This window comes from Lissotriton vulgaris, chromosome 12 (assembly GCF_964263255.1).
Source record: "Lissotriton vulgaris chromosome 12, aLisVul1.2, whole genome shotgun sequence".
NCBI lineage: Eukaryota > Metazoa > Chordata > Amphibia > Caudata > Salamandridae > Lissotriton > Lissotriton vulgaris.
The window spans coordinates 559,056,756-559,071,119 of NC_141700.1; the positions used below are offsets into that span (position 1 = coordinate 559,056,756).

Consider the following 14,364-nt stretch of genomic DNA (forward strand, 5'->3'; position numbering starts at 1 on the left):
TAAAAATTGGTTCTGAATAGAGTATAAAGATGGGCCTAAATGATGTCTTTCAGCTGCGATGTCTGGTAGGCTTTGACATAACAAAGTGCAGAGTGGAATGTTCAAATTAACTTCAGCAGTTGGTCCCATTTTTAAACAAGCATTGGAAATGCAATAGGTCTCGCATTAGGAAAGTTTGATCTATTGGTCTTACAAATGACATTTTTTTTAATTTATGTGTTGTTTTTTAAAATAGCTAAATTAATAGCTTTGTCATTTACAATGCCAATAGTTATAACTTTCGCAAATGTGACACCTATAGCATTTGTAATGCAACATGTTTTGTATTTACGTGACTTAGATGTATTGATATTACAAATAACAATGGCTTTTAATTTTTTTAAATAATTAATACTTAAATAATTTATTTAATTTGTAATGTCAATAGCTTAAAATTTTGTAAATAACTTTTGTGAAGATTATGTTCAGTGTTTTTTATTGTGACGAAAATCCAAGAACAGAAGTGAAATATTAACATCTTTTTGTGATTTGTAATAAAGCTTGAAACATTGAAAGAACATATTTGAACCAGTGATGCTGTGGTGGTGCTGAGTGATGCTGTGGTGGTGCTGAGTGATGCTGTGGTGGTGCTGAGTGATGCTGTGGTGGTGCTGAGTGATGCTGTGGTAGTGCTGAGTGATGCTGTGGTGGTGCTGAGTGATGCTGTGGTAGTGCTGAGTGATGCTGTGGTTGCGCTGAGTGATGCTGTGGTTGCGCTGAGTGATGCTGTGGTTGCGCTGAGTGATGCTGTGGTTGCGCTGAGTGATGCTGTGGTTGCGCTGAGTGATGCTGTGGTTGCGCTGAGTGATGCTGTGGTTGCGCTGAGTGATGCTGTGGTTGCGCTGAGTGATGCTGTGGTTGCGCTGAGTGATGCTGTGGTTGCGCTGAGTGATGCTGTGGTGGCGTTGAGTGATGCTGTGGTGGCGTTGAGTGATGCTGTGGTGGCGTTGAGTGATGCTGTGGTGGCGCTGAGTGATGCTGTGGTGGCGCTGAGTGATGCTGTGGTGGCGCTGAGTGATGCTGTGGTGGCGCTGAGTGATGCTGTGGTGGCGCTGAGTGATGCTGTGGTGGTGCTGAGTAATAATGTGGTGGAGCTGAGTGATAATGTGGTGGAGCTGAGTGATAATGTGGTGGAGCTGAGTGATAATGTGGTTGCGCTGAGTGATAATGTGGTGGTGCTGAGTGATGCTGTGGTGGTGCTGAGTGATGCTGTGGTGGTGCTGAGTGATGCTGTGGTGGTGCTGAGTGATGCTGTGGTGGTGCTGAGTGATGCTGTGGTGGTGCTGAGTGATGCTGTGGTTGCTCTGAGTGTGGTTGCGCTGAGTGATGCGGTGGTTGCGCTGAGTGATGCTGTGGTTGCGCTGAGTGATGCTATGGTTGCGCTGAGTGATGCTGTGGTTGCGCTGAGTGATGCTGTGGTTGCGCTGAGTGATGCTGTGGTGGCGCTGAGTGATGCTGTGGTGGCGCTGAGTGATGCTGGGGTGGCACTGAGTAATGCTGGGGTGGCACTGAGTGATAATGTGGTGGAGCGGAGTGATAATGTGGTGGAGCGGAGTGATAATGTGGTGGAGCGGAGTGATAATGTGGTGGAGCTGAGTGATAATGTGGTGGAGCTGAGTGATAATGTGGTTGCGCTGAGTGATGCTGTGGTTGCGCTGAGTGATGCTGTGGTTGCGCTGAGTGATGCTGTGGTTGCGCTGAGTGATGCTGTGGTTGCGCTGAGTGATGCTGTGGTTGCGCTGAGTGATGCTGTGGTGGTGCTGAGTGGGAGATGGGGAGAGGGAGAAAAAGCAGAGCAGGGAGAGGGCTTTGATGTGCACGCGCTTTTAAGGTCAATGCGCTTGCGCATTGAGCTTGCTTTTCAAGGGCACAGCATCAAATCGCCTGTTTGGTTAAGCTCTGGTTAAGCCCCTATATTCTCGCAAGCGCACTGACAGGCGAGACCTAAAAAGCATGATACATAGTGAGATTGAATCGTGAACGGGAGAGAAATACAGACGTCTGCTGTCATGCTCCTTAAGTGATCGCGGCTGCGGCACTTCAAACTTCGGCTCCACTTCAAACCGGAATACATCACCGGACGGTGATAAATTCTTTTAACTAAGATACCACGCTTCAATATAGGAGAGAATCATCTCACGGAGGTTACAAATAAGACACCTCAGTACCTTTCCATCAGGTTGTCCCCCCCTATTGTCCTGATGAAGACCCGAAACGGTTGCTAATAAACAGGCACCATACCGCTGGGTCGAAACGTCAACGCTAATCCACCAATTGGTCCTCACTGCATCTCAAACAGAAAAATATGAATAACTATACTGATTGAGAAAATTGAAGTTATTTTTGGACCTTTGTTTCTAATTGCATTTCCACGAAACTGTATCACTATAACAGTCACCATTAATCACAGATCACGTTTATTCACTGCTGCACTTATTTACTGTCATTATATTTTCAATATGTATGGACAACCGATTTTTTAATGTTGAAAAAAGGAAAAAAGCTTTGCAAAGTACGTGAATAATTACAACTTTGCTTACAGAAAAAACGTTTGGTGTGTGCATTTTTCATAAAAGTATTTTCATGTTTGTTAAGTAAAAGTACATATGAGAAAATACTGAGCCAAGTAGCTATTGAACAAAGAAATTGAGTACAATCCGACAGAACCACCAATTGCATACTACGTAAATACCCAGGTTCTGAGGGTCACTGGGTTACCCCATTCAAATTAATGGCTTTACACATGGGAGCAACACACTCCCACAAATTCAGTGTCAGTTCTCGACTACAATTAAAACCAATAAAAAACCAACAAAGACCGGTTAGATGGGTAAGAAGAGAACCAGTAGAGTGCAGAGCCTATCATACCAAGGTTCTTTAGTATGCCAAGTATTTTAGGGTGGTCAATGGCGTTAAAAGCTACAGAAAGATCAAGGAGAATCAGGGAGAATGAGAGGTGGCAGCAGTGGGCAGAGGGGATGAAGTAAGATAGGTACATCAATGCTTTTTCAGGGATGCAAAAGATGCCCAAACATTGAAAACAAAGGTTCCTGTTCTACGGAAATAGGAAATATTTGCATGTAAAATTATCACCAACTGTTAAGTGAGGGGGAGAAGGATAAAACAAAAGGGAAACATATTAGGTACTTGTATGGAGGAAAAGTACTTTGTGGCTGGGATAGCAGGACCCTACGAAACCTGTTTCAATTTGCCGGGCTTCACATGGGGTGCTCAATCAGTAAACTTGACAATCTGTGTATCTGCAGGAGATGAACCATGCTTGTTTCATGGCAGGTGACAAAAGAGGTAAGGGTTATACCTAAACGCACTCCTCCCATGCTGGACAGTGTCTAATGCTTTTATAGACCGGGTTTGCCGGGGAAAGATGCTTCTTGGAACATGACTTAAGTACATTGGCACATTTCTATTTACCTTTATTCCTGATAGTAGGCAGCCTACTACCATTTCCTATGAAAATCCAGAGTTCCAGAATATGGGTCCATACCTCCGTCCAGATCTGAGTGTGTGACATGTGAAATGTGAGTGGGTGCCCGAAACGTGTATGCCTAGAGAATAGGGTCCTATGGTTGAGACGGTAAATGCATGCACAAAACTGCTGTTCCCACTCAGCTTGTCACTGTCCTTCCTTTTGGATATAACTTGCATGGTGCTGCCCTTGGGGTTCTATCAATGAAACTCTGTAGATGTTTGGTGGGTGTGGGAATATACTTATGCTTCTCTAAAAGTTAGCTTCTTCTCCCAACAGTACCTGAGTGCAGTAGCCAATAGCTAAAAATAATTTTGGTTAAAGAACAACTCACTGGTTTGAGTATCACAGTAGAGCCATTCAGCATAGGTGCGTGAATGCCCTAGATCTGCCTCCCATCCACAACTCACTCTCAGACAACACCCAACAATCGCCCAATGGTGCATGTTAGTACATGTTAAAACTAGTACTCAAAGTGTTGAACTGGGCGAGATACCAGCTGTGAGATTGGTGGAAACAACTGGAGTTTTGTTGGACAGGTATATATGCTGCATTACACCATGTATGCAGAAATCTCAGACGAAATTAAGGTGTGTACTGCCTGCCTTGTCAGAAAACTGACAACAGGGAAAACGCTACCCATTGCGTCAATTCCCAGCCTTTGTAACTATGCCTGTGCCTTTTGCTCCAATATAGGTTAAGTAGGAGTTCTGTTGGACAGGTATGTAGACTGCATTACACCATGTATGCAGAAATCTCAGACGAAATTAAGGTGTGTACTGCCTGCCTTGTCAGAAAACTGACAACAGGGAAAACGCTACCCATTGTGTCAATTCCCAGCCTTTGTAACTATGCCTGTGCCTTTTGCTCCAATATAGGTTAAGTAAAAGGTCTACCCAAAAGCAGTATGCAGGGAGTATTTCTTTAGCTCGTTCTCTCACTTTGTACCATACCCAATGGGTGCAATGTACCAGGTCAACTGGTCTACTACTGGAATGGCATAATATCCCTGAAAGGTTATAAGGCGAAGCAATTTCTGTTTCCACCACCGGATACGGCATGAAAGGATAGAAGGTGAAAACAGTAAGGGGCAATCTGCGCATGGGCAGGGTAAATGGTATTACCCAAAATCTGGTGCAGTGATGGGTCCTATTAGATCCCTCCGTTGAACGCTACAATATAAATGAAAGGGATGCAGAGATGACCTTCATACCACTGTGTTGTTTTTTTTTTTAACCAAAAGCAGAGGTCGTCCACAATCGGAGATGGCAAACTACCGTCCAAATTGATGCATGTTTGTCAGCAGCAGGTTGCATTCTCAGAGCACAAAAGCATGCAAGCGCATCTTCATTTAAATTTTGGATTCAAATTTTGATGTATGCTCTGGAGTCTCTAACCTTGATTAGGAACACATGGGCCAGACCGCTATGAATCACTGCACCAGTGGGCACTGGAGAAAAAACCCCAGTATCTCCTGACTGCCCCCACCCTTTGCCATAATGTACATTTGCAGTGATGCGCTCTTTCTGCATTAATACTAAACAGTGGGGTGCAGGGTTGCAACCAGGCACTGTGGATATTGTTCAATCTGGACTCTGTTCACCTCATACGCAGTGCCCAGATACCATGGCAGAATTGTGCAAATATCTCCATTGTGAGCGTGCAATGACGATGATGATGATGAAACAGCAGCATGTTAGGAACCTGCACATCCCAGTGAGCAGAAGCATTTACTGTTTTGTTCCTTGCATTGACAGACAAAGGCTGGAATGCTGCACACGGCGCTATTCACTGCATCTGTGTCTGCCATACACAAGCCACATGAAAGAAAGACTACCATCCATGCCCTTGATTCTACGATGCACGAGAAAGGGAGGTGGTGCCTTTCATAAAAGATGCTTCTGAACACGCATCAATCAAAACGAGCTGCGCAGACCCCCTCTAGTTACGACTATGTGTATCAGGGGCTCAGAAAGCCATCCGTGCAGCTCTAAGCTATACTATAACCCAAGGTGCACCTGCAGCGCACACACACACGGCCGTTTCCCGGGCCCTCCGCCACACAGAGGCGCATATGCCTCTCAATAATGCTGTTCGCCCCCAAACGTGCCCCATGACCTCGCCAAAGAATCCCCCTTCGTAAATAAACATGGCAGACCAAATCTGCCCTCACCGCTCGTAGGTAAAATCATTCCAAAAGGGGTGAAGCCAGGCCGGCGAGGAGAGTAGTGTCTGCCCACTCCCGCTCGTGGAGGAAGACAGCCCGCCCTCCCCCGGAGAGCCCGGCTTGCTCGTCTGCTGCCTCAGAGCCCCTCGCCGGGGAGCCGCGGTGTGCGCGCACGCAGGCATGGCAGAACCATTGTCAAGGAGCAGGCAGACCACTCCTTTCTGAACGGCGGAGCGTGCCTTCGAGGATTCAGCGCTGATTAAATAAATGCCTCAGAGCACTTGAAATCAGATTCACATTAGCAGAAAATTATCTGTGTAGCGAAGACTACATTTATGTTTATTAAAAGTGTTTTTACTACAACAGATCGACGGTTATTAAAGGCTTCGGAATTTAGCTAATATTATAACGGAGGCTCTAAAGTAAAACAAGCATTGTGCACGCAGCAGTAAAGTTGCACGGCCGTGAAAGGATCATCTGCATTTAAAAAGAAAAAGGCATCCTGCAACAAACATAACCAGCACCACCTCTCCCCTACCTCCTCCACCGCCCAGGAACTCACAGGAATGACGGCACAAACGAAACAAAAACAAAAAAAGGGGGCGGGAACAGGATACTGAATCCCGCCCCTCCAGGACTCCCTGACCTGCCTCATGGTTGCCAAGGCAATATTTCTAAAAATATTGTCGTGCTACCGTAAGGCAGGTCATGGAGTCCTCGAGAGGCGAGATCCAGAGCAGACAAATCTGCTAAACAGGAGCTTTTTCCAATGGCAGGCCTCCGTTTCCAGAGGCCTGCCAATGGAAAAAAAGGGACGTGGCTTCACACCATACTGAAATCCCCTGCTCACAATATCTCTTTGCCTGCAGCAGGGCATGCCCTGCAATGCAGGCTTCGACCTAAAAAGGGCGATGAAGGTAATATTTTCATTGGACCTTCATATGCTGCCTGTAACAGTGTCACTTTGTAAACGTCATTGGTCCGCTTTAGACCGGTTAGACACTACTGAGAACACCTACAGCTACACTGAGAATTGAATAACACAGAGCCTAATAATAGCTCTCCCTTCATCCTTCTGTTGCATACACAAAAAGGTATCCAATTGTTACGACTGTAAGCCTGAGAAGCGATAATATTCAAAATGTACTGTGGATGAGCAAAAGATGTTAGCAATACTGATTTCTTAATTTTCAGTGGAACACCAGCTTGAAATTATTTTAGTTCATTATGATTTCTAAAGAGATGTTGGCAAGTTATTATTTAAAATTATTTTTAGCCTATTAAGAAAATGCCTGTATGAGTTTAACGAAGGGTTATAGAATGAATTGATGACTTCTTTTTTGTGTGTGAAACACACAAAAGGTGATTGGAGGCTGCTTGCAAGAAGTCTAACACTGACAGTAGTTCAGGGTAGCACTCCAATACATCATTCTTTTGCTGACCATGCCACCTCAGTTTGTACACAGCCATATGCAGTGTCGTCTTAACTCATGGGCATGCTGGGCAGTTGCCCACGAGCATAAGGGCCCCAGGCCCCTAACCTAGGCACAGACCAGAATCACATTTTCTGATTACCCGCCTGTGAGTGGTTGTGTAGGCAGGGCCCAGTGCACGTCTTTGCTCAGGAGCCTATAATGCTTTTAAGATGGCTCTGTACATATGCAAATCAGTCTTGAACCTGCTCCTCATGGAAACAGTCCAGCCCGAACTGTCAAGCCAAGCAACCCAGGAGCGGTTTTGCCCTATTTATGGGATCGTGAGCCGGGTACAGCTTGGTTCCAGTGACACAGTGAGCATGGAACCCACAACCGGGCATACCCATGCCACTTAGGGCAGTACATTAAAAAGACACAAAGGGTAATTGGAGGCTGCTTGCAATAAGTCTAACTACTGGCAATAGCTTATGGTAGCACTCCAATCCATTGTTATTTTTCTCACCATGCAGCTTCAGTTTGGACCCAGCCATATGCAAATCAGTCTTGACCCTGCGCCTCATGGGAACAATCAAGCCTGAGCTGCCAAGCCCATAACTAGGGTCAAACCGCTCACGGGTTGTTTGTGTATCAGTGTGGACCTGGCTTGACAGTTAAGGCTGGACTGTTCCCATGAGGAGCAGTGTCAAGCCTGATTTGCATATGGCTGTGTCCAAACCGAGGTGGCAGAGTGAGCAAAAGAGCGATGTGTTTGGACTGCTACCTCAAGCTATTGTCAGTTAGGCTTATGGCAAGCAGGCTCCCATCACCTTTTGTGTGTTTCGTTTTTGAGAGTGACCGTCAAAAGATCACGATTTACTATGCTCACAAATAATCTGCGTACTATTTAGTAGGGTTGGTATTTAATGGATAGTTTGTGGCCAAATCTAAATGTGCTCAGAGCCTTCTTCTTGGATATGCGTCTTGTAACTATGGTCTTATTCTATAACTAGTTATGTTATATATTCCAGATGTGCTTCTGAATGAGATTAATGAAATTGTGCCTGCTTCCTAGTCTCTGTCTTGTGTTGTCTGTTGTCAGTGGAGCACTATTCGTTGTTTACTCCAGGTACTCCTTCATTGGGGTTCTAAATGTGGATTAGGCTTTATGGAAAACTGTAGACCCCAAGTCGCTGTAGTACTTATTGTTATTTAGTGTGCATAAATGGTATACCATTTGGATTGTTTGTCCGAGGAGCTGTCTAATTTTGCTAAAAGCTGACATGTCCTTATTTGCCACACCGTTTGTTATGAGGATACAATAAAGACTGTCCGCTTTTATGATAGCTCTGTAATGTCACTGGCTCATAACTTAGAACCTTTTAGTAGTATACATTGACAGAAAATTGCCTTTAAATTATTTTGACCTCAGTGGCAGTGTACTCTCGCTGCCAACACCACTAGGCGAGTTTAGATTCTGGATTGGCTGGCCGACAAGAAGCTGGACAAATTCCCACCCCAACTCTCCTGGTATGCCAAATCATTAGAATTTTCTACTTACCGGGCTTTCCTATTGAGAACACGTCACCAAGAAATCCCAGACCTTGTTTTACCTACTTTTACTGTTTTGCAGATATTAACTAGTGATTCCAAAGTGAACTTTATAACCACTGTCTAAATCTTTGTTTTCTCACCTAGGACCAATGGTAGTATCTTACTTGCCAGCTTTCTTAACTTCAAATTTATGACAATGAACTGCAATTCTCATTCTCCCACTTCTCCTTTCAAGGGAGGGACTAAATACAACCGGGTTGAGTCTTCCTAGGCTACCCCCCAGCCTTTGTATGGCCCGTAAATCCAAAATGACGGGTGCACCAGTCTCCCTGGCTGATTAGCAAACTACTTCATCTGGCCAAAATTGAATAAGGAACCCTGACTCAAAATCAAGATCAGAAAAACATATTCTGGCACATCCGTCTGTTTATCATACTCGCCACATCACTTCTGCAGTTTAGAAAGGACCCAATGATGAGTTTTTTCAAAGTATATCTCGCCGTTTACCAATAGCATCCTTTAATCTATTGAAGACCTCACGCCCAACCACACAGGTGTGCTTGCACCTACTCCCTCTATACAGGTTATATTATTCCAAATTGATCCTTAGCCCGAGAATCAGCATAACCAAAATTATAAGTGCTCTATTTATTGACGACTAATGTGTCTATTGTTTTTCAATTGTATGCTTTTCTGTTATTCATAAATTGGCTATTTGTGGAGCATTCAAAAGCTTCTATGGTGACAAGCAGCAAGATATGATGTACTTAAAACTGTTTACTCAATGTGTATTTGGTATGCAGCTATTTTGCTGTGCCTCATTAGAATTTGGTCTATTGGACAACTGTGTTTTGCCCAGATCTTCTCATTTATTAACACTTGAAATTAACATACCCAATATTCTGTTATTCACATATTCAAACAGGTCGTTTGAACTGGTGGGCCCAGGTTGACCCAACCTGCCAAAGACTTCTTCCATTGGCAACAACCGGAGATGGAAATTGCTTGCTACATGCCGCCTCTCTTGGTAAGGACATATGATGATTCAGTAGAATTGCCTAAAAGTTATCCTTTGTATGTTAAAGTGTGTGTTCAACAGATGGTGTATTCTTCGCTTACATTTGATTTCGCCATGAGGTCTTTGCTTTGTCCTCAAAAGAAGAATCTTTAACATTTGAAGTACTGCCTGTCAAGTCATCATATCACCCCTCTACGAAATCATTGTGAATTACATTTTTGACAATTTAGTGACCAAGCTGTAATTTCTTGTCCCCGCCAGTGTCAATTATAGGGCAAAGTGTGTGTGAAAAAGAATATACCAAGAAAGATAATGTATATACTTTTTCTCCATTGTGGGTTATTTCATCATTATTCATAACTGGTTGTTTTGGAGTTCATGGGATCCTGAAAGCTTTTTTCATTTTGAACTTGGCATTTAGATTTAAAGTGAACGTACCACATTTCCTGTTTTTCTTGTTCATGGAATGCAGTACTAGTAGTGCCTCTTAAGATCCTACTGCTCGGGAGGCATTCTGTACTCTAAAAGTTTACCTATTTGCTTTATGTTTTTAGAACTGCTCTTTTTCTCTTTGGGTTTTTCTGTGGTTTTTCTTTCAGCTATATTTTTAAGCCACACCTAGAAGTAGAGGTTTTCTTTATACATGAAACAGTTGAACTCTAAGGATAGCGAAAAGATGGGCAAGGGTTATGGACATTCAAGACACCAAGGTGTCTGTGATACCAGTTATTTTTCCACTCTCTTCTCATTAAGTGGTGACCATTTTTGGTGTTGGAACCCTCATGAATGGCACGTTTGATACCACAAAGGCCCTTACCAAAAAACAACTGATTTTGCCACACGTTAGCTCACCACCAGCATCAGTGCCACTGAAAACAGATGGTTTACTCCAGAACAATATTGTAAGAACCATGTGCTGAAGGTCGTATTCCAAGTCTTCAGTCAAATTCTTTCCAGATATCAGACTTCCTCCAAGGAAGGACTTTGCGCAATGCTCTCTTCATTCACTATTACCAGAGTACCCATAGATATCTCGGGTCTGCTTCTCACTGGAGTTATTGATTGTTCTAAGTTTAACTGGTGGGAGGGGGTTCAGCAACTGACCTGTAGCTGTAGCACTGACAACACTGAGCCTGGGGGCTTTCTAAAATGTATTTACTTTGTTTTACTTTTTATCATTTTTTAAAGAGAGATTTAATTCACTTCCTGTATCTGGCCCCATGCTACTTTGAACCCCATCCTGTCCGCGTCACAGAACTACCTCTTTGTCCTTGTTGCAGTGCATATTTAGTAGTGGCAGCATCCTGTGTCTCGCCTCAGAGTTGCTGCTCGTATGCGTGCCAGAGGCATTTCTTTCCAAGTTTGCTAGAATAAGGCAGGAAGTAACTTATGCTGCCTATCACAGAAATGTGAGTGGCTACTTAGCAAAGAAACTGCATTTCTTACTTTTCTCTTCCTGAGATCCATTCTTCTGACGCCTAGGGCATCTTCCTGCTTGACAAATTGTGCAAAGCTCAGGTCTACATCACTTTGGTCCCCTCTCCCTTTTCAGTCTTGTGGTGCCTGTCCAACATAAAGGAAGTGTTTTTAAGCAGTGCCACATCTTCAGTTAAATATCACACAGATGTTGATGGTCTCCAGTCAGAAGACCTCAAAATGTTTGAGGTGCCGATTTGATTAAACATGTCTGTTACAGAGCCCCCTCCCCAAGACGGTGCAGCCTTTATGTATGATCACCCTTACAGATAAAACCAGGGCTTATACCACTTTATAAAGGTGTGTGCTCTTCATGCAAAAACACCCCTGCCACATTTGAACAATGACTCAGTCTTTCTCATTTACCGGTGCTCATGTGTTCCTAATTGTGTGCTTTTCTGTCCCCCGAGTAATGGTTCTCCTTGTATTGATCGATAGCAGATTATTTTAGATTTAGATTTTCAACACAGCCAATTAATAATATGCAAATTAAATTACTTGAAAAACTAGGAACGCACTTAACGACCCATGACATGGAAGCATTGGACTCTTCTTATTGTTGCATTGCCCTTGCCCTATTTAGTTAACGTTACATTCATTAGAGTTCCTAAGAATGCCCTGACCTATTTTTGGAATTGATCACTTTGCAATTAAATTTGATTCTACTTTTCATCTCTACAGCTACCATTTGTTTAATTCTTGGTCACAAATGCTTTGTATGCCCTTGCGAATACATTCAGTATCCAGGACATTGTTGTCCCTGTGCACTCTACTGAGGCTGATATCTTATGTTAATAACACAATTCTTCATATGCTCCCTGGCTAACAGCAACATTAAAAAGAGAGCACCAGCGTACCTGGCTGCTTCTTGAGCAGCCTCATAAACTGCCTTCATTTACTTCAGAGTTAACAGAAGTCAAATTACTAAAACTGTGTTTTGAAGGCTAAATGATCACTGCACTACAACAGTGGGATAAACTTACAAACTGTTGTTATTCTTTTTTGACGTTTGTATACTGTGAGCATTCACCATCTGTGCTAATCTTGAACGTTCGTATCCAAGGGTCTATTGTGGTTTGGGACTTGAGAGAGGAGAAAAGCTTGGAAAATACCTCCAAGCATGCCCAATCTGTGACTCTATTGCCTATATTTTGTTTAAAAAACTATTAGAAATGGCAATCTCCATTAAAAGCTCAACTGGTTCCTTAAACACTTGTCCATCTGTAGTCCTTAAAATGTGGCATATCGCCCAAATGTATTAAACCAATACTGTGCATTAACACCTCGTTACCAGCTGGTGAGGAATGACATGGCACGAAGAAAATTATAGTTCTCAAACTGGTAAAATAAATCTCCGGAAACTTCAAAACCAGTTAGAGATACATTTATTTCAAATCTACTCCACCGGACTAAAACCTTGAAAGATGTTCTTGGTCCCAATACTGGTATATATGAAGAAGAAGAATCTCTTCCATGCACTCTCGCCAGATTGTCATCATTTGTGTCCTATAATATCATTTTAGAAAGAACGTCTGCCTTGGGGGGACGGTTAATTAAGCAGTCTCAGTTTTGTTGGACCACTTTGCAACCTTTAATATGTTAAACCACATCACCCTTTTTGCCCACATATCTCCAATTAGAGAAAAAGCGTTAAGTTGTTGTAGTGCGTTTTTTGACATAAGCCTTGTCAACTGCCTTCATACCTTCTCGAAGTCAGCATTTACTCCATCTATTTATAATCTATCCCATGACTTTGTATTAAAATAATCTGGGCATTTGGCTTATAGGTATACACTTAGGTGGCTGACACTCGATGTTTGGTGAATATTTCTGGATTGTAGGTCAGCCTAATTCACATTTCCATCTGTCTGACACATTTGTCAAGTTGATGTGAATTAGAATTTTGAAGCTAAACCAAACCGGTGTAGTTCAACCGGTGGCAAAGTTAAGCGTTGGATCACTGCCTTATTGCTGGCCTTCTGTGGGATGATCAGTTACTGTATCAGTGTGTGAAAAATGGGAATACTGATAGGGAAAAATAATTCATCACGAGTTTCAGGTTGCACCTATGACCACAAGGGAGTTTGCTCAAGGCATTATTTCTGTATCAGGCCTTTCCGTAGAAGATCAGTGCAGTGACATCCCTGGTGCCCTCATATAAAGCTCAGGGTGCATTGCTTAAAAGGGCCTTCCCCTTCCCCATTTGCAGAGACTCAGAACATGTAAGCATGGCTGCTGGATGCCTTGGATCTCTCATTATCCATCACCTTCCCAATGCAGCTTTCATGGACTATCTACCTAAGAAAAGAAACTTCTCAAGATCCTGTGTATGATTCACTGGGCTTTATGGTGATTGTACTTCATCCTGAGGAATACATTTGTTAACCATGCACATTCTTGATGCTCAACACTATATGTGCCATTCTCTTATCCATCTCACATGTTTCGATTTATTTAACTATGATGGTAGATACTCTTCAGTCCCAGCCCGAATATGTGAATCTCGTACTTTACTCGGGTCCAGAAAGTATACAGTGCTGTAATCACTTAAAATATCCTTGTTGATAATGCTTTTCCCAAATAATTATGGTTAACCAACTGCTCCCTTTACCTAGGAACATACATCTTTCCTGTGTCCTAGTTAGCTTCTTAACTAAAGGTGTGTGTGTGCGCGCACACACACACACAAACACCCCACCCACCCACCCACCCACCTACCTACCTACCTACTCACCTACCTACCGTCCCACCTACCTACCCACCTACCTACCCACCTACCTACCTACCCACCCACCCACATACCTACCCACCCACCTACCTACCCACTCACCCACCCACGTACCTACCCACCCACCTACCTACCCACTCACCCACCCACCTACCTACCGGTCTCCGCAATTACACTGCCAGAAAGACGACACAGAAAACCGAGGGTCAGTTTCCAACACGTATTTATTCCTGAAGGGCTATTACGCGTTTCGGCAGGATCCCCTGTGTGGGTGTGTGTATGTATATTTCCTACTGGCGGTCACTAGTAGGTGTTCTAGTTTGGACATAGTTTCTATCAAAAAGGTGATTTTCAGTTGGCTATATCGTTGGTGCTGGTTGAGGAATCTTCATAACATTTTTCCAAAAATTTGCCCTTTACTTCAGCTGCTGTTCGAAATGTTTTGGGGTGGTTTGTGAAGCGGGGGCGTTAAAAACAAAGGGG

At 43.4% G+C, this 14,364-nt stretch overlaps 1 protein-coding gene across 2 annotated transcripts in view; it reads left to right on the forward strand.

Annotated features, from left to right (window-relative positions):
- The window catches only part of OTUD7B (OTU deubiquitinase 7B), a 479,130-nt gene that overhangs the window by 261,317 nt on the left and 203,449 nt on the right, over positions 1-14,364 (forward strand). For both annotated transcript variants that reach the window (XM_086945375.1, XM_086945374.1), the window contains one exon: positions 9,585-9,686. In XM_086945375.1, coding sequence (XP_086801501.1) covers positions 9,585-9,686 — 102 coding nt within the window. The remainder of the gene's footprint in view (positions 1-9,584; positions 9,687-14,364) is intronic.